This window comes from Pleuronectes platessa, chromosome 6 (assembly GCF_947347685.1).
Source record: "Pleuronectes platessa chromosome 6, fPlePla1.1, whole genome shotgun sequence".
Taxonomy (NCBI): domain Eukaryota; kingdom Metazoa; phylum Chordata; class Actinopteri; order Pleuronectiformes; family Pleuronectidae; genus Pleuronectes; species Pleuronectes platessa.
The window spans coordinates 11766002-11787399 of NC_070631.1; the positions used below are offsets into that span (position 1 = coordinate 11766002).

The following is a 21398-nucleotide window of genomic DNA, read 5'->3' on the forward strand; positions in this document are numbered from 1 at the left end:
CAAAGTGAGTGCTCCATCCACCACAACAGATGCCAGTGTTGAATGTATCACTGGCCCTTCAGATATCAGAGGGCAGAGTCGGTGCTGTCAGAGGGGTGTGTCCTCTCTTCGGTGTGTTGACTGGAGATTTACTAAATGTCTCTGACATGTCTCCTTAGAGAATGTGATGACTGCGTGGTTATCCTGCGGCTCTCTGCGCGCTTTTTTGGAGAAGGCACAGCTGGTCGCGATCTGTGAAACGGGGGCCCGAGGAAGAGAAAGAGGAGGAGGAGGAGGAGGAATTCTGGGTGTTGCCTTTCTATCTATCCCTCCCTCCCTCCCTCCCTCCGAGGAAGAGAGAGAGGGGAGTGTGTGAGAGTGGAGGCACTGCGGGGAGTGGGTCAGTCAGTTGACGCTGCTGACTCGTGCAGGCGGTGCCCCGGTTGTCAGCGGCGGAAAGCAACCCGGGTGAACCTTCCCTCTCTTGTCTTGCTTCAGAAGAAATAATGTCTCCCCGGAACAAAGCGGCGTGAAGCGGCTCGGACGGCTGGAGGATGAGCGGGCGCGTGCTGAACGGCAAAATGCTGCAGCTCCCGGCTCCGCAGCGCGCGGGGAGGACAATGCACTTTCTGTCCAGGTAAAAATGGATGAGAGCTGAGAGCGCAGGATCCCGGAGGAGGGAGAGGCCCCGTGAAGGGCCGGTGACTCTGCTTTAGCGTGTGTGTTCACGGCGTGTTTGTGTGTGTGTGTGCGTGGGGGCTCGAGGTGTTGAGTGGGGCTGCGGTGGAAGCTCCGGCGGAGCCAGTGCGTAAAAAGCAGCGGTGCGTCCAGTCTCATTGATAAAACTGCAACCGCTGCCTGGTGGCACGTTTCATTACATGTTGACCGGCATACGCTCACATCAGCCGGTTGTGGGACCTTGTGTGTCTGTCTAGACGCCCACTGAAGACTGGGCTTTTGCTGAGCGTGTAGATGGAGCTATATACAGTAGATACAGGCACAGACCTCTATGCGCAAAGTGTTGAATCAGCATTGTGCTTTTGTACCGGTGAGGACAGTCATCAACTGAAAGCCTTAATAGATATCCATGAAAGAGGGAATGCTTGATTGTTAATCATCTTATTAGAATAGTGTAAGTGGATGCAGCATGTGGGCGTGCACGTGGACGGTGTGCACGCGCGCTTTAAGTGGTCTGCTGGCTCCTCCATTGTTTTAAGCTGAATGCGATGACAACTGGTTGCTGGTGTTCACATGCAGGTATGTGTGTGTGTGTATTTGAGCGCATGTGTGGGTGTGTTCGCATTGATCGATCCGCTGCAGGACCGGACCGCATTCTCCACACCGAGCAGAACACTGACCTACATTCTGACGACGCCTTCTAGCCGGTGTGTCTGCTGTGATTGGGCGAAACGCTGCAAGCCTCCTCCAAATCATCTTTTTGCTGCATGCCATGTGAGAATGATCTAATTGTGTGTGCCAATGTGTGGGCTGATGTAGGCCAGCTGATGTGAGTGGGCAGCGCATGGTGGCTGAGGAAATGTATAGCAGCATCAGAAGACATAGAAAAGGAGAATTACAGAAAGAGCAGTGCTGCTTCACAGATGCATTATGACAGCATGGACAGACAGAGATGCTCTATTGAATCATTGTGTGTGTGTGTGTGTGTGTGTGTGTGTGTGTGTGTGTGTGTGTGTGTGTGTGTGTGTGTGTGTGTGTGTGTGTGTGTGTGTGTGTGTGTGTGTGTAGGGGTTTTCAGGGGTGGTGGGGGTCAGCTGTGCTCTTTTTGGTTGACTGACCCCTACAGCATCCATCGACCCTTTATGTAAACCTATTAGAGCAGAGGGGCCTAATATCAGGGCATTAGAGACACACACACATGCACACACCCAGCAGACAGAAACACTTTAACAATTGAATCCACTCACAAACAGTTCAGAGTCCCAAAGGACAGACTCGCGTGGTTTTATCTGTGTTTTAGTTGGACACGTGTGTTTAAACAGACTGGCTGTCAAAAGACTGATACATATGTAGAATGTGACACACACACACAGACACACACACACACACACACACACACACACACACACACACACACACACACACAGAGTTCAGGCAGTCACCTAACAGTATGACTGAAGCCAGTGGTGTGAGCAGAATAACAGTGTGTGGGTGTCAGCATGTGTGTGTTTAATCAAACATAAAACATGCATCAGCACACCAGTTCAAGCCAACACAAAGATTTGATCAACTATATTAGTCATATTGAAGGCAAGCCAACATCAACTCAATCTCTCTCTCTCTCTGTGTGTGTATGTTTTGTCAACTGAACACAACACAAATAACCCTCTCAGCATGACCTCTAGATCCCCCTCTGATTCACACAACGCAGCCTCGTCCAAACGGCAGATTTGCGAGCTGGTGACATCACTCATTAACGCACCTCACACCCAAATCTCCTCTGTTTGTTTTAATTAAATACGAATGGCGGCTCAGTCACCGTGATGAAGACCAGACTCTTCTCATAGCTGATGTCACTTTGCATGGGAAGGGTTGGTCACTGGTGAAAAAGCAGCTCTACCTGGTTAAAGGCTTTTTTGGAGTCACTGTGTCCTGCAGTAAATGTTTTTATCTCGAATCACGTCCATCTGTGTGGAGGGGTGGAGTGATACTGATCAGGTTCGACAGGTAGCACCTGTCAGCTGGCAGTTCAAGAAGCTTCTAACCTACGTCCTGTTTGGTACCTGTTCAGTAACATTTTTTCTGCATACCGGCAACAATGAGGTGAAACGCTGACCACGTTTACATGGAAACCAATAGTCTGATATTAACCTAGGTAAACCGATAGTTTGAATAATATACCAATATGTAAACAACATTCTCTGATTACCTTAATCCAAATAAATCTATTGATAATTGAATTAAGACACTTGGAGTATTCCAACCTAAGTCGCATTATGTATACATGTATACACCCTGATCGACTTTTACGTCCTATTGGAGTTTTAACAGTATTTTGCAACATCGACATACGGCAGTTACCGACTGCTTGACAAGGCATGAACAAAACAAGATAAAACAAGATGGAAAGATAAAGATAAGTTGTAGCTTTTGCAAATTTAGAAAGAAAACAACCATAATGTTGTGAATTGATCATCCTGTTAGTAGCTTGTGCAAATGACCCAATAAAAACATGCCTTATGCTGATAAGGTCAATAGTTGGAATATTGGTGGCAAAGTAAATGTAGTCAGTTTCTCCAGTGCAACACAGATAATCAAGGTTTGTCTTAGGTGTGAGAGTTGTAGGCTCAGAGTCAAACATGGATTAGGGTTGTTTTGGAAACACACTGCTGACTCAGTCTGCAAAAGACTTAGATTCAACGGACTGTTGATAATCTAATCTCTCTTACATGAATCATGATGCATGAACAGGAATCATGATTCTCCAGCACACAAACACGTCCCCACACGCTCGGTGAGAGAGATGTTGAAATGTTTCCATCCGCTGTGGCATTTCTAAGGTGTAACAAGGTTCCTGTTCTCATAGAAACCACAGAGCGATGAAAAATATTTACAACTGGTTGATCGAGCAGCTGATCAGCCAGAGCACACAGCGAAAAAAAATGTCAGGGTATCGTTAGATATCGTTATTTTATTACGATAAATGCCCCCATTATAATTTTATTTAAGTTTAAAGTTATTTAAAGTTTTGCTCCTGAGTGAAATTTGTGGTTTTAAACTTGTCTTTATGAGTAGAGAATGACAAACAGTGAATCATTTGAAACATCTGTAATAGATCAATTATGTGTTAAACCTCCTCACTGTGCCCAATTGAAGAATTACATCGATATATATATTGAACCTTTGTCATATTGCTATTAATGAACATTTTATTGCGATAATTACTGATATAGTTGTATTGGCCAGGCCTAAAAACAGCCTTATTTAGTCTGTCCATTCTGCCAGCTAGATTAGCTAGATAGATTTACTTTATCTATTTACTCGATTTGCTAGATTTACTCACAAATTCCTTAATTTTCTGTTTGGATGAAGGGACAAATTGTGTCCACAATGATTTCCTGCAGGCATATTCTTGATGCCTCATAATTAAGTGAACAGGTTTATTTGGCCTGAGTACAAGGTCATTAGGCAGACACGAACAAAAACAACACATGCCTGTAACCTGTGCTTGTAAGACACATAAACTGTTTTATCGTACACATAGGAGCATGTGTTCACAAACAGAGCTCATGTTTTCACAAGGTGGGGCCTCCCGTGGTTTACTGAGTTTCTCTGTTACATCAAAGCCAGAGAAGGACCTGCAGCCAGACAACATTGCACCTTAACAGGCTCTTTGGGGACGGGAGAGTCCACAGAGAATAGTAACCTCTGGATGTCATTTTTAACCTGAGTAAGCTTCCTAGCAAACGTGGGACCAGACCAACACTTAGTAGAGCACATACCAAGTTCCCAACGACCCCCTTATGGAACCACATTTGAATTCACTAGATCCAAGTCTGTATTTAGATCGTCACCAAATTGCATACACTCATAAATATCAGTCTTTTCTAGGGAACGTTAGAGAAAGTGAAAACAATTCACTGAATCCGTCCCCTGACCACCAAATCTTGGTCCCATCCTTCCACCAACTTTCATGGAAATACATTCCGTGGTTTTTGTGTAAACTTGCTTACAAACAAACATAAAAACTTACCAACAAACAAACAGACAGGGTTGAAAACGTCACCTCCTTGGCAGAGTTTATGAAGCTAAGACAATGTCTCCCATTGAAACTTCCAAGGCTTTATTCTTTGCACTTAAATTGAAATTGAGACGATTCCTCCAGTTTGTGTTGGAGCCGTGAACTTCCCGGCTGCAGATTCCGTTTCCAGTGGAACCTCTGGATCTGTCATTTTATTTCTGTGTGTGTCTCTGCACTCAAGGGTTGGTATGCATATGTGCGTCTGCATATGTTGGGGGATTAGGGAGTGGAACCCCAGAATACACGCGCTGGAATGTGAAGTGTGTGTGTTTTGTGCAGCCTGAGGCCGAGGAATGTCTCCCAAACTCACTGTAACAACTTTAAGTGGCATGACCAGTGTGTATGTGTGTGCGTTTGTGTTTGTGTGTGTGTTAGTAGTGACAGCAGGTGATGGGTGTGAGTTCTGTCGGGTGCGCCCCAAGGCCTGTCCGTCGCCTCACCACATACGTTCACATACTCACACACACACAGCGTTCTGTCTGTCTCCTCCACACAGCAGGGGAGTAATGTGTGTGTTGTAATAGGTGTCTGCTTTATCTCAGCCAGGAGACGTGAAAGAGAATCTCTGCTCCAGTCAATGAGCCTTTCATTCTCTTCTGCTCAGGTGGTGTTTGGACAACCTTTGGCAGATGCTTAGCGGTGTTCTGCTCTGATGTGAAGCGTCTTTGGGCAGCTTGATTCGATTTGAGCAAAAGCCGTGCCATCACATTCTCACTTTGTTCACTCTATCAATTTTCTATCTGTTATTTCGGAGCAGCGAAGAAGACTTGATTTCCTTTGAAAAGAAAATTGCTGTTTTATCAGATTTAAAATAATATCCTTGAAAGTTCTGGACATAGATTTGTGTACTTGCCGATGCCTGACCCAGCGTTTTCGCCAGTATCGGAGGCTTTTCTGATGCTGGTATCTGAACATCTCTATTAATCAGCCCACAGTCCTCTTATCCAGTCCGTGCATGTGTAACATCTCACAGAAATGTGGAAAACGGCTCTTTTTTTTTATCACTGATGGAGGAGATTAACGTATAATCAAGTGGGTTGGAATTAGCTGTAGTGATTAGCTCCATGGACGATTTGCATTCACTGAACTGAATGCAAATCAGGGGGGAAATAATCAGACCTTTCTACTTTATAGTTTATTTGGGGAGAGGATGCCCTCCAAAATATTTTCAGGGCTGAACCATTTGTCCTGACGGAGGCATTTGTTCGCCATGTTGCCCAGTGAACTCCGGCTCATATCATGCTGACAACATAGTTCCTCCATCTGTTGAGTGGAGGCATGACTGATGGTGTTGGTTCCCTTTTTGGCACATTTGATAAACATGGACATTGCCCTCTTCGCTGGAATAGATTTCTCAGTATCAGTAATATGAATCAGGTCTCGATAAGACTTTCCCCACCCACCACCAAACGACAACCCATTTGCTGTATCATATTTTATCTGTTTTGTTGTCAGTGTTATTTAGTGTTTGTTTTGGTGTGTGTAGCAGTGATTGTGCGTTCTCGAAGGATATTACTGTTCTCTGCTCTGGGCCATAGACAGCTGACTGTTACTCTGTGTTGCTCCAGAGTCCAGAGTTTTTGTTGCATTACTATATTCTGTTGATCAAAAGGCAGCTGTCAGAGGAACTGTGCGTGTTTGTACTTTTGCACGTCTGTGGCACCGTCTCTCACACAGCTGGTTCAGGTTAACATCGACCTGGAAGAAGCGTGCTTCATTCAAAAGGGGTACCTCCCTCTCTTTCTCTTCTTCCCTTTTTCCTTTCCTTTCGTCTCTCTCGCTGGTTCCACCTTCTTTTTCAAACCAAAACATCCCCTGTGCGCTGTTAATTCACACAGCCGTTAAGTCAGCTGACATAACTGGAGGGAGGCCAGGGGTAATTCTAACCCAGGATCCAAACCCCTTGTCCTGGGCCTCTGCGTAGTGGGGTTCCCCTTGTGAGCTCTTCTCCGGTTCTGAGCCCCTGAGTTGGGGCGGGGCAGCGCTCAACACTGCACCTCAGACTGAACGACTTATGGAGGTGATTTAAAAGACCATTCCACCTCGTCCCAGGAGTGCTGTCCCTCTTCTGCTTCCTGCTCTCTTGTAGAGAAGAGAGGGACTTTGGAGGTCAAGGGCTACTGGGTCATAGTAGAGCTCTGCTGGTCAGAAAACCTAACACTCAGACATCTTAATGTTCCTTTAACCCAATTGGTCATGTTCTCTACATTCGTTGAGAAAAATTAAAAAAAAATTCTCCTTCTTATTCAGTGATCAATGCTTTGTTATTATAGATTCAAAAGGCATTGTTTGTATTGTGGCTGCATTCAAAGACCTGGGGCAGCCATGTTTAGTCAAGGGGCCAGTAACCTTTCAACTTTAACCCTGTTCGAGCTGAGCAAGAAGAACACAAATACAAAGAAGACGAAGAGCACAGAGACAAATATGTGCCTGGTTCCTCCACAGGAGTCCTCTGTGCACATCTCTCCACTGTTCTCCTTTTTGGGCCTTTCTGTATGAAAAGAACAAGATGACCCAGTAGGTGTCAGCACGACCAACAGTCACACAATTCTTCGGGTTCCAAGAATATTTCACCACTCATAGTTCCTTATAAGCAGGTTGGAGCTGTTCAGTGTTTTGATTGTCCTGTTGGATTTCATGGTAGATGGAAGTGGTTCAGACCAAAGTAGAATCTTGGTTGCCGTGTGTTGATCTCCATCCTTCCACCCTAGGGAGATCAGGAGGAGAGAAGAGATTCAGAGATACATTTCACCAAAACAACTTCTGCTCTTCTTTGACTGTGCACTTTTTGCTTTCTATCAATCTCCAACTCCGTCACACAGATAAAAGAATAGAATGATTGTCTGTTTGGGGCTTTTGTAGAATCTGTCTCTTTCTCTCGAAAATTCGGAATAATGATGTACCTCAGTATTCTCCCACACACCTCTGAGCCTGGCTGGCTTTGTGTAACCCCCAGAGGAGCAGTGACAGGAGCAAAGCCGCTGATTCCACCAGCCATCACACACTTCTGACAGCTAATTCAAGCTTCACTCCAGGGGACAGTGGCAATTTAGTGCATTTGCTGTGTATGTGTATACAGAATGAATGTGTGTATGTGTGTGTCCTAAACCCTCAGGCCATTCGCTGTCAGACCTATGCCCATCGAAGTCTCAACAGGGTTTCTCCTCTGTGATGGCCATTTAGGGATGTGACCTCGTCTTTTCCTCCATGGACACAGACCCGCGTGCGCGCACACACACACACACACATACACACACACAGCACCTCTTCAACAAGGCCCCTGGCCTGGTCTGATCCTGGTGGCAGATGGAATTAGCAGTAATTATGAGCTCATTAAATCCAGCCTGCTCTGTAATCCCCTGTAATGTCCAAATACTGCTGTGTGTGTGTGTGTGTGTGTGTGTGTGTGTGTGTGTGTGTGTGTGTGTGTGTGTGTGTGTGTGTGTGTGTGTGTGTGTGTGTGTGTGTGTGTGTGTGTGTGTGTGTGTGTGTGTGTGTGTGTGTGTGTGTGTGTGTGTGTGTGTGTGTTAAAGAGACACTGTCCACTCACCCATCACACATTGTTACTCTTATCACATGGTGGAAACAGGACAGAGAGGAAATCATAAATAACATGGAAGAGGAAATTAATTTCTCTGTCGAGTGTGTACCCAAAGGCAGATTGCCTGCACAATCCAGTTTTTAATTGGTTCTTGTCAAGTGATTTACTGTAAGTGTTAAACAATACAGCTCAGCAGAGAACGTGTGTTGGGAAGCTAATTAAAAGCCGTTTTCAACAGCAGACTTGTTGCTAAATGCTCTAAGCCAATAACACGCTTTCATTAAAAAGTGGCGGAATCAGTGATTTATCAGCGGGACTAGATGTCAACACATCATGTACAGCAGCGTGTCCTTGATAAGAACATAACTCTGCAGAGCTGCAAATGGAAACATGCATCTAAAACTACAGTTATAATCAATCTACCTGCATCGTAAATTCAATAACTGATAGGTGATGTATACCATGGACACCACAGCTTATGTCTGGAGTTAAATATTAACGCTGTGTTATGTCTGTACCGGCTTTATGTGTCAGAGTTTGAGACTTTCAAGATATAATATAGACTGTGCCTCCAGAGCAACTCTTTCAAAGCCCTATAAGGCCTTATAGTGATGCATAATCCTATTCAGAATTACACAGCAGCTTCAAATCCATTGTGACCTATAGAATGTTTTACCTGCTCATGCCAATAAATCTTAATTACATCTCAATTTCTACTTTTCCTGTGACTAGAAAATAATGATTGTAATGGGACAATCTGCCATGTTTATAAGCCACAGAGGTGGGCACAGAGTGTGTGTGTGTGTGTGTGTGTGTGTGTGTGTGTGTGTGTGTGTGTGTGTGTGTGTGTGTGTGTGTGTGTGTGTGTGTGTGTGTGTGTGTGTGTGTGTGTGTGTGTGTGTGTGTGTGTGTGTGTGTGTGTGTGTGTGTGTGTGTGTATTTTTCCTGGTGATAATCTGCTGAAGACCCATAGTGTTAGCCATCTGTGCTCAACATCCACTCTCACACTCTCTTTCATTTTATCAGGTAAACAACCTACATGTATGTGAGCTCATCCTCGTAGTTCTTCATGAGTTTTATTTTACTCTTGAATAAACTTCACTCTACTGTACACAGTTGTGTTTGTGAAAGAGGAAACACGGATATTGGGTGTGGTCAGTCATGCTCCTCTCCACTGAAAATGAGTCATCTTGATTTACCCTGTGTGTGTGAACATGTGTTTACAGCAGTGTAAATACTGTGAGAAAGCAGCCATCGCTGTTGGGTTTCATGTCCGGACTGAAACCGTTTCAGGAAGTTAAAGCAGACAGGTTCAGTCAGGATGTTGCTGTTGAGATACACATTTCCTTTATGGTTTCTCTTTTTGAACATGATGAACTAGAAGGGCTCTCAGTTGAGCGAATACACCCCCGCCAAGGCCCGACAGTCCCCTTATTAACCAAAGTAAAAATCACTAGATTTGAATTTTCATTTGAATCTGCACCAAATTACCGAGACTCATACATATCAGTCCCCTAAATATGCCAGATTTTTTTTCTTCAAGATTCAATAATTATTCTCTGAGAAATCAATGAAAATAGTCCTATCTCACAATTTTAGATAGAGTGAAAATAAATCCCTGGATCTGTGCCCTGATCAGGATCCACACAAAAATGTAACGGGTTCCTTCCTCACCCATTCTGCTCCCTTTCAGTAAGCTTTATGGGATTCAGCTCAGTGTTTTTTGTGTAGCTGTAAGGTGGAATGTGGTTTGCTGGTAGCATAATCGGAAATGATTTTCTCTTGAAATGTTTTCTCGCAATGTTTTTTCTAGGTATATTAACATCCTGCTGTGTACTTCCCCTTCAAGCTGATCTGACATCTACATCAACATGTACAGACAGACAATGCGTCTCACTCATTTGCCATTTCTATCACCCGTTAAAGTCCCACATATTTTGTCTATAAAGAATCTAATGTCTTCAGCAGCCCGTTCGTACTGTATGTGCCCCCTCTGGTTTCCAACCAGCTGCCCAGTGTCAGTCTGGCACTGCCCCACTTTCCATTTGCCTGAAAAAGCATCACTACCACCAGGAACCCTTCTGATTTAGCCATTTTGGGTTGTGCCATGTGACACTGTGGATCTTTAATAGGAATGGAAAGTTCCTGTCCACTACAGGACTGCAGAAACACTTTCCATGTATTTAAACAAGTGAAAGAATCTGTGTCCAAATCGCGCTGCGGATAAGGACAAATTTAACCCCATGAAAACCTAGAACCTTCAGCAGTTTATCTCAATGTGAATTATCTCTTATTTTCCGTTCCTGTCTTTCTGGATTTTGTTTTAACTTATTCTTGAATTAGGATGAAAACTTGGCGCATGTACAGCATACTATTTTAAAGCTAACACGCACCATCTGTTGGTCTTATCCGCATCAGTGGACTTAATGTTTACTTCCTGTCAGCTGCTGATTGGTCAGATAGTTTAAGGTCACATTGCTACACAGTCATAATCATTTCATCTTGGCGGTCCAGTGGAATAATTAGCGTTTGTTGCAAAGTGATGCATCATAGAGGTAACAGGATTGATAATGACACTATGCTCCTCCTTGCTATTGATCTGCTGTCCGGCTTTGCCTAAGTGCACTGGCATTCTCTATAATGTCCGTTGACTATTGATGAGGTAATTGCTTAATTGTCAATTTTATCAATCCTCCATGTTCGGACAATGCAGCAAGGTCAAACATCACAGTCATCCAAGTGGCCTTCATGCAACTGTTTGTTTAGATACAACAGGTTATTAAGCGATACTGTTAAGTCTGCCTCCTTTGGCTGGCAGGACTCCAACTCCCAGCAAGCACTGCTCTATAAAAAAAAAAAACACAGGCAAAGCTGCTTTGTCTTTGCAGTGGCTTTTTCTTCCTTCGCGATTTACTGTATTTCAATTTTTTTGCTCTCATAATGAGCAGCAAAGAAAGGCCCTTCACGCTGAGATCAAATGAACTGACTCCATTGTCTGAGCAGTGGATGGACACAGAGGCTTCTGAAACCGTTTAACTCGGCTGCAGATTTTCAACCATTCTCATGATGCTCAGTGTGGGTGTGCGACCGAAACAGAAACAAAGAAATCATGTCTCTGTGACAGGAGGATGTGATGCATATTGACAAATGTGACCTATATTATAATGTGGCAAATAAGAGAAGTATTCAAACCATTTAAAATATTCTGCAGCTCGCAGCAGCCGGAGAGATTATGAAATGTTAAGTCTTCCCTGGACGGACGACAGAACGCTTCACTGTGGCTTTTTATCCTTCTCTTCGCGGTGCAGTTATAACGTCATGCGTGAAGACAGAGTAGGAAACCACTTGTGTGTAGCTGGCAGAATACACTGTGTCCATGTGGCAAACTCTCTCCTCAGCTGGACGCTGCCCTTCTGCACATGGTGCACACAAAAAAAGTCCTTGTGAAGGTGAAAAATGAGTTTAATCAAATGCAACTCAGCCCTTATTGACAGTTATTGCATCCTAAATCAAATCAACATTGATATTCATTTTGCTTATAAAATTATAGTCATAGGATACCATTCCTCAGCGTCTTGGTCCTTTCCCTGCAGCTGTGTTCTTGAACTTCCATCATGACTAAAGTCACAAAAGGACAGTGACCTATATAAGCACCACATGCATATGTAATTTCATGAAATCCATCATTTCATTTGTTGCATCTGGAATGTTGCTGGTGAGAGATCCAGCGCTGTAGCTGAGTGGTATTAGCTTTTCAGAAGAAGCTGAACTTTGGGTCGGGCTCATTTATATGAATATAAATGCGACAGGGATGGGGAAGTGGCTGGCTGTGAGACACTAGCTAATCTGATAGAGGGGCGATGCAGATGAATTAGCTGCTAATATTATCCCTCAGTCTCTGCAGCTGCTGCCTAGGAATAAAAAAATTGAGGCGGAGCAAGAAGAGATTATAGCCGCAGATTTCAGCAGCTGCTGTTAAAGGAAGTAAGGATGGAGCGGATTGAGGAGGAGGAGATGAGTCGGTGGAAGTGATGAAGAGATGAGACAATCGTCTTTAGCAAGCGCATCGAGTCCTTAGAAGTTGAGATGGCCCTCTCTGTCACTTCTCTTCCCACTAAAGCTCTCTTTTTCTGTTCTTTCTTTTCTCCACATACCACTTCACCCTCTTCTCTGGAGTATCCTTGTGTTTTATCGCCCTTTCTTCAAGCTCTGCCTCCCTTTTATGTCACCCAGTGGAGTTGATGGAGGAGTATAGAGGAGCTGCTGGAGCCAGATTTCTAGGGAAATCAGAAACCCCTTTTTTTCTTCAAAAACCTTGGAAACTTGGACAGACAGCATCTCAAGACCTTCAAGCTATATCGTCTAAAGTCTCTGACGACCCGAGAATAGATTTCCTCACAGAACTGAGGAGTATTGACGTATGACGTGACAACTTGACCCATCAAAGTTGAAGGCTTTCTAACTTATTTCCAAAACAGTTGTATTGAAATTCAAACTCTGACTTATGATTCCTGATATTTCTCTTGGCGTCCGAATGATCTGAACTCTAATTTAAACCTTTAGTCTCTGTTCAGTCTCTGTCTTTTGGTCTCATCAAACCATAAAATAGCAGCTTTTGTCTTCTCTACATAAAAAGAAGTTCATTTGATGATGATTTGATTAATACTTGATTTTCTTTTTTCAAATCCTCTCTAAGTTGACGTCACCAGTCCTCTGATTTGTATTCTATTCTATTTTGCTGGTGCCGTCCCTGAAGTTTGATCTGAACTCATCTCAATTCTCTCTCTCTTTTCTTCACATCTGTCGGCTGAGTGACAACCTAACCCTGCAGAGGCTGTTTGCACCGTTACTTATCACGTCTTAATAATTCATCAGAGAGGGCATTATCATTCACGAACCCACTGGTGCACACACAGATAGCTCTGAATATCAAGAGACAAAGAGACAGGTATTGCTTCATGGTAAAACCCCAGCTGCTATTTCTCCTGAATGGACGTTTATTTTCCAGGGGTTGTTCAGTGGAAAATGAACAATAGACACATGCACACACATTTGGAACCAGTGCATAACATCTGTATGAGTTCAATGTCTATTGCATGTGTGTAATAAAGGGCCCATAGCAATCTAGTATGAAACTGCAATCGAGATCAGCTTTGATTGCAAAACTACATCCTAGAAACTGAATTTACTTGTTGATTAGATAATTCCACACATTTCCCTAAACACTGTTGTATATTGATATAGTTTTTATAATGTATTTGTTTTATCTCGTAAAAAAAAAAATCATTTTCAATATAATTTTTTATAATGATATCTGTTGCGGTTTGTGGGTATGTAAGAAATTACAATTAACATGAAAGATGCACAAATACCTATATCCTCCCACTACAACAGTAAATGTCTACTTGTTTGAATGAGATGAAGTGTTTCAGCATTTCACTTGAAGACAGAAAGTGAAGCTTGGCTCTCTCAGTGTGTCTGGCCCAATCAAATTTGGCCTTAATCTTAGTCTGGCATATAGACAAGGCCCAGTACAGATTTTAAATCTCATCTGCTCTCTCTTTTTTCAATGTCTAATAACCACAGGCCAGACAGGGAGTTCTATCCCTCTCACCCCTCTCCCCCCGGTCCCCGCCGTCGAGTCCCCCAGGGCACAGTGTGACCCATAGAGGCACCCGACCGGAAGGCCTACCCCGCTTTCTCTCCTCTCCGTCCTCCAATGTGCCACAGTATACATGACCTCATTAGGGAACCCCACCCTCTCCACTTGCTTTACAGTATCGTATGATATCGGTCTGACTTATTGACCCCAATGAGAGAAAAACCCAACCCCCTTTAACTTCCTCAACATGACCTATTTAATGTACAGAGGCCAATGTGCACCCAACCGCCTCACACATGTACCCCTGTTCTCCCCCACCTCCTCACCCCTGCAAGTCACTGTGCTGAGCTGGATGACAGATTTGTTCCAGTTATTTCTTGAGGTTTATATGACCTGATCTCTCACATTACTGCAGCTTTAGTATTTGATACTACTGAGTCGTCAGATAGCTTCAAACTCCAAACGCCACCAATAACTGAAACACTTGAATCCTCTTTTTAAAGGGATAGTTCACTCACCACTATGCCAATGGAGGGGTGGGTGAAGAGTTGATTCCACAAAACACTTTTTAAGAGTTTTAGGGTTAAACAGGGTTGCAGCCAAACAATTGAATAAAAACATAAACAGTCAATCAGAAGTATAAAAAATGTGTATAAACGGAGACCATACAATAGTGTTTAATAATCTGCATCCAGGAAAGCAATGAACATCATGGATTGCTAATATTTAACTGTGTCACCATTATCCACAAGTAAATAAATGCTTGCGGTAAAAAGACGAAGAAGATATGTGCCATGTGGACAGACTTCACAGACTCTCCTCCTACGTGCACTCGTGGGCGCATGTATCAGTGTATATGTTCTTTAGTGCTATTTCTGTGTGCTTGGTTGGTTGTGCGTGTGGGTTGAGATGATGTCGAGAGTGCTCTGAATTGCAGTTTGCCAAGTTTCCGGCAGTGTGAAAGTTAGGTATATAGAGCAGGCAGCTTTCTAAATGAGGCCTGTGTCTATGAATATTTAATCAAAAGACAAACGAGACAACACGGAGCCAATGGCTGATGTAACTGAGCTGGTGGGTATTTCATGCACTGAACAGACTCTGGGAGAAATCTGACACAGATTGCTCGGTTTTCTAAGATATTCTCGGGTATGAGCGCGTTTATGTGATCCATGTTGATGTTAGTGATCATTATTAGCAACTGTATACGCTTGCAGGGGTTCATCACCTTCATCATAGACACTTGGCTCTTTGGGACTTAGGTCCTGTCCCTTTTTGTTTTGAACGTGGCCATTTTATAACTAATAATGGTGTATGTGTTAAGAAAGACATTGCAGCGTTCTCCTATGACCCTTCAATACATTAGTGCCATCTTTATTTAGAAATGCCAACACCGTCCTATCACATGAACTCAAGCACCTCTTCTCTGACCCCACCTGTCACGTTTCAAACGTGTGACACTAAGTAAAGAGTCAAGTGGTTTCACACAACTGAACTCTCAACGTTTAGGTCTGTGTGGTCATTTGTATCCATTCCTCTGACTCCTTTCAACCATCACCCATTACCTGTATACATTTTTTTGAGCGGATTATTCAGCCTCGCAGTACAAATTATACCCCTGGGTGGAAATCACTACTTTAATATGTTGCCTGACACTTCTTCTCTGTCATTGTCTCTTGTAGCTGGGATGAGAGCAGCTCCATCAGCAGCGGCCTCAGTGACGGCTCAGACAACCTGAGCTCCGAAGAGTTCAACACCAGTCCCACTCTCAACTCGCTTCCCACCACCCCCCTCGGCTCCCGCAGGAGCTCAACCATAGTGGTAAGTGAGGTGCACAAGAGCATAACAAAACACTCACACACACACACACACACACACACACTGACAGAGACAGACAGACGTGTGTGCTGGATACAGTATTGATGACGCCTTTAATCCAGTGAAATATTGATTCGTCATTGAATGAGGTGTCACACACACAGTGCTCAGAAGACACACATGAACACTCACACACACACACACAAACACATACACACATACACAGACACACACACACACACACACACACACACAAACAAACACAGCCTGTAGCAGGACTCTGCCTGATTCAGTATTCTGTTGAAACCCATGCTATCACATCTGCACTGATGTGTAAGTGCGTTCATGCCACACACATGTTGGTAGTGTTGCATTTCCAGCAGACTCGCCTCCATTTTTTAATTGAGTTGAAGGAACGAACGTGGACGACGTCTTTCTTTTCTTCGCTGCAGTTCTTCAAGAAAAAGTAATTGCTATATGGTTGTGTTGGCTCCAACTCCAACACAACCGGCTTAGTAGCATTCGCCTTTGTTCTGAAGTAAACAGAGACGCCTGAGAATTTTTAAATGAGTGGACCAGGAACCGGAAGACACTCCACACCAGCATATACAAACTCTACTGCGACTAGTATTTCGGCGCTGTAATTGTAGAGTGACTCACACACACCTAACAGCAGCTATGAATGCTCTGCCCCGTGCTCAGGCTACATACGACGTAGCTTCGGCGCAGAAGGATAAATTGGGCTTTAGAAATAACTGTCCTGAGAGAATGTGATGATTCACTGAAGTGCACTGCGACACTGTGTTCTTAAAAAATCTGCTGCGGGAGTGGAAGGATTTGGGACTCGTGACCTCAGCGCTTCTAAAATCCTGTCTGCAGCTCTGCTCCAGTTTCTTTGAGATCCATCTGACGCTCTAGGGAGTCCAGACAGAGTGTGTATTTGTTTGTGCTTATATGCTGTGTTTATGTATGTGTGAAAGTGTCTGATTTAGGTCACACCTCCACCATGTGGTTTATATGATTCAGTTGAATTTCGGAGGCAGAGAGACAGAGGGAGTTTGAAGGGAGCTGGGAAATCACTGTAACCATGGCAACCAAAGCACAGGGATGCTGAGAGCCCGGGCCTTTGTCTTCTTCCATATATATATATTGAAGGACAGGTCTAGAGTGTGGCCATCTGCACACACACACTTACACAGACACACACACTCACACACACAGGGCCATCTGCAGTCCGGCATCCAGGCCAGCGAGCTGGAAGAACCGGGGCGCCTCCCTCCACGCCCAGAAGCAGTCGTCATAGAAACCATTACCCCCCATGGCATCATTGCCATGGCAACCCACCATCACCTCATAATGCACCAGCTATCGTCAAATACACATGGCTCCTCGTTCTATCGCCGATGGTAGCTAATCTTATCCCTTTGTCGGCTCCTCTTTGTCTTAGTGTCTCCTCTTGATTTTAATTTCCCACTTGCTTAACATCCTCTCCTCTCCCCTCCCACGTACTGTGTAATAAGCTCAACAGAGATATGAGGTTGAGGGGGAGAAGGGTAATGAAGAAAGGACGCACAGAGAAGACATGTTGGAGAGAGAGGAAGTTAGAATTACAGCCAGAAAGTGGTGGTGGTCCATGTGGGTGGTACAAAAACCTGAATCTCCTCATTTCCACAAGGAAACGGACAAATTGCCGAAGTTAATACACTTAGTACTTTAGTGCATGTGTGTTTGCGTCTTACTATCTGTCTCATTGTGCATTTGTTTGTGTTGTTATCCATGTTTTGAGGTGACTTCCTGACCAGATGTGTATCCCCCCCCTTCCATGTTTTAATAATCAGGGAATGTGTGTGAGGAAATGACAATGTTCTATCAACAGGGTCTGGTCAGACAGGACACACACACTCACACATACCTCCACCTCCTTGTGTGATGTGAACCTTCCCATGGGGTCTATTGGTTTTAATAAAAAAGGAATTCAGCATATGAGCTTTCATGGGAACTGCGTGTTGGGTGCAATGTCCTGCACTGGCACACACACACACCTCCTGATGCATTGTGTAACTGTCAGTCCCTCATGGTGTGTGTGTTTAATCCACTTTTGTCGACGGCGTCCTCTTATAGTCATCCATAAACAGGTACACACTCTTCCTATAAAGATGCTGTGTATTCGCACGTATTCCACTCATAAACACACTTCAGTCATGGGTTTCAGATTTCCTTTAGTTTCACAATCGACATTCTGTCTTATTGGATTGTTTCAAGGCTGAGCTTTCTGTATGTAAGTCAAGTGTGTGTGACTCTTTGTGTCTGATCTTAGATGTGGGGTCAGTGTGTGGTGTGTGCACAGTACATGTGTGTGTATTTGTGGTCAGTTCCTCCCCCTGCTGTTTCTGTCCACTTCTCGTTTGAAGTGTTCAACCAGAGCACACAATAGGATTTAGACGGGGAAGATGAGACATCATTGAGTGGGTTTTTAGGTTGACTGGGTCAGACATGTTTTTCCTGCTCAGAGGAAGTCTGAGGCTCTAACCTAATATCTAACCTAATAACTGTGACCTGTGGTGAACACTTAAGTACAGAATATAAGGGATGCAGTGTTTTTTTTTCATAAAAGATTCAGTAAGTTGTTGCACGCCATCATTCATCCAAGTTTTCTAAGCCAATCTGTAACATGCACTGAATCACGCAGAGTGAAACTAGATTTTAAGTCACACAAAGTTGTATTAGCTAGGAGGGGTTTCAAGGGTGACATGGTTCTAGTACAAATACTGTCGCCTTGAGATTAGACAGGCAGGGAAATTCGTAACTGAAAAGTAGAGAATCAGAGAAACACAAATATGTATTATCTCCACAGTCTTTAAGTTAAATCTCACACATTCTGTCAAAATACAGTCTCATAGAACTTGTCTTTCTGTCCCTCTGTAGATGCGTACAGATGCAGAGAAGCGATCTCTGGTGGAGAGCGGCATTTCGTGGGACACCGATGATGCCAAACCCGGCTGCAAGAGCCAGGGCAGCAGCGTCTACAACACAGGAAGCCTCAAGTCCGAATCGGCCAATAAATGGAAAAAGACGAGGCCGCAGCCCGGGGAGGGGCTGGAAGGAGGTAAAGGTGAACTGAAGAAGCCTCAAACCCTGGGTCAAGGAAACATGTTGAGGAAAGGAAGAAACCCACCCGTGGGAGTCACATCCCCGATAACCCACACCTCTCAGAGTGGCCTGAAAGTGGCAGGTAGGTGGAGAAACACACACTGAAGACCTTTTCAGATTTGAACAGTTTGCGTTTTACGTATGAGGAAGGCAGTCGGAGATGGTTTGGGTCAGATACGTTCACACACAAAGGAAAATGTCCGGAAAACTCAGGGTTCGCAGGAAAAAAATAATACTTGGAGCAGCTGACTTAGACATTTGTGTCCTCACACACATCCCCTTTGGGAAATTTCATGAAGTGTTAAAGTTCAGTCCATGTCTGAAAGTAGCTAAATACACACACGCATGTTGAAGTGTAAAAATCTATAGCTTTATATGAAATGGTTTCATAACCTGAGCTGACTCGGACATTTCTCTGGCTGTCTTTTAATATTCCAGTCTTTCTGGCAGTCATACACCCACACACACTGTCACAGACACACTCACTGTCTTTGTCCAACACATTCATCCACAGCTGCAGCCCACCCTCTGGGCCTTTAGAAAGTGGTGCCATGTATCAAACGCCCATCACCACCCACTCCCTTCCTGCCAGCCTCACACACACACTCTCTCACACACACACACTCTCATACACACACACTCTCACACACACACACACACACACACAGCACTGACCAAGTGTTTTTTTTTCTATCCAAGCTTTATTTTTGTGCCTGACAGAGACAATTTATAGTACTTAGATAAAGGCCTTGTACCCAAAGCAACTGGCCCAGAGACAGTGAGTGTTTGTGTTGCTAATAGTTTGTATGCATGTGTGTATGTGTCCACTGTGCAGACAGGTCGGAGATTGTGCCAACCTTAAACAGTGTCACCCATCGCACTTCACAAACACACACTCACACACAAAGAGCACAATAGCGAGGATTGTGCGGCTGCGTTTAAACCTCACCATCTGTGTGCTGTTTACGTAAGCACACACACACACAAACACATATAGACAACCAAAACAACAGGATATTAGTTGTGCTGTTGTGTGCCAGTCTAGTTGGGCAGTGTCTGTGTAAACACTCCTCTTTCCTTTGGACCATGTTTGCATTGCCAGCTGCTGAAGTGACAGATACACACCAAACAAGTGAAGCAGCCTCTGATTGTGTGCGCAACGCTGCTATTGTTACTGATGTCAACCGCATGAACCGTATGAGAGTTTCAGAGGTTAATTAATCAGATGATGAAGTCGATGGAAAGCAGAGTGGAGATTGGATCTCGTAGCTCATCAACGAGGAAGAGCTCATGAATTTAAATGAGTGTTTGACATTCTTCGACAGTCGGAGAGGTCAACGACAGACGAGCACTGTGTCGCAGTTCAATAACACTGTGTCTAGAATACACACTCTATAGTGCGTACAATGTTCTATATACCAACCACAGTTTGCTTTTAGTGTAGAATGATGATTGATTGTTTTTACAGTTACTCTGTTAATCGCTGAAGCTACAAATTGAAAAATAGGGGAACACAGCCATCATAAGTTCCATATAGAGAAGTTGAACAGGTCAATTACTTGCACACCACTTCCTTTATAAAGGAATTATCTGTTATAGAAAGTGGTCAATCAAGTAAATTTTCCTTTTACGGACTACCTGATTTTATTGTTTTGTACTAATTCAGTACATAATAATAGCTGCACCTCCATTTGCCTCAATCTTATAAGATACAAAATTTGTTGTTTCAATGTGTAATTGTATGCACTTAACATTGATACTGTCGATATATCTAAACTAACACAACTACAAACTCTCATGTTGATGGTCGATGGGAGAAGATGTCAGCAATGTGGCAGCGAGATGCATCTTCACTCCAACTGTCCTCCTGCCGCTGCTCTCGCCCACTGTCGCCCTATATAGAAGAAGAATTGATGTGAAATGAGCCATTTTCCTTCAAAAGATGTCAGCGATAGACTTTTTATATGAAGGATTTCTCCCAGTCAGACACGCAGACCCCTCGTGTCGAGCGGCATCGGAATTCACGGTCTCTTCTACACGCGCCTGTGTGTGTCTCCACAGCCGGTGTCTGTAAATCATTGTACGTTTATGTCACAATTAATACAAACGCCTGGAATCAGTATGCGTCACTGACAAACAGAGTTTGTGTGTCAGCCTAAGGTTCTTGGACCGAGCAGCGTTGCGGTTTTACGATGGATTGAGTTTATGACTTGACACGTTAACTCAATTTTCACATTTACGAAAGAGCTGTGAGTGTAATGTGTTGTCGGTGTCACATTCCTGTACGATCTGATCACAAGTAACTGTGAGTGTGTGTGGTATATACGCGTCTTGTGTCTATGTGTCCTTTGCGGGTTTATAAATACCCTTAAGTGACTCCAGATGTCCCCAGGCGGCCCGCCGGTGGGTCTCATTCAACAGCAGCTCTTTGACTCTGTTAATGCCTTGTATATAAACCTCCCATTACATACAAATTAAGAGCGTGGGCAGCGTGGACTTGCACTTGTGTGGGTGGGGCATACAGTGCACATGTGTCTAGTAGACTGCTGCTT

At 44.0% G+C, this 21398-nt stretch overlaps 1 protein-coding gene across 10 annotated transcripts in view; it reads left to right on the forward strand.

Annotated features, from left to right (window-relative positions):
• Window positions 1–21398, forward strand: part of nav1a (neuron navigator 1a) — a 75673-nt gene that overhangs the window by 38491 nt on the left and 15784 nt on the right. For 8 of the 10 annotated variants that reach the window (XM_053424709.1, XM_053424708.1, XM_053424713.1 and 5 more), the window contains exons 5-6: window positions 15561–15699; window positions 18622–18928. In XM_053424709.1, coding sequence (XP_053280684.1) covers window positions 15561–15699; window positions 18622–18928 — 446 coding nt within the window. Of the gene's footprint in view, window positions 1–367; window positions 617–15560; window positions 15700–18621; window positions 18929–21398 lie in introns of those variants that run through there. The other 2 variants (XM_053424717.1, XM_053424718.1) reach the window with 2 other exon arrangements.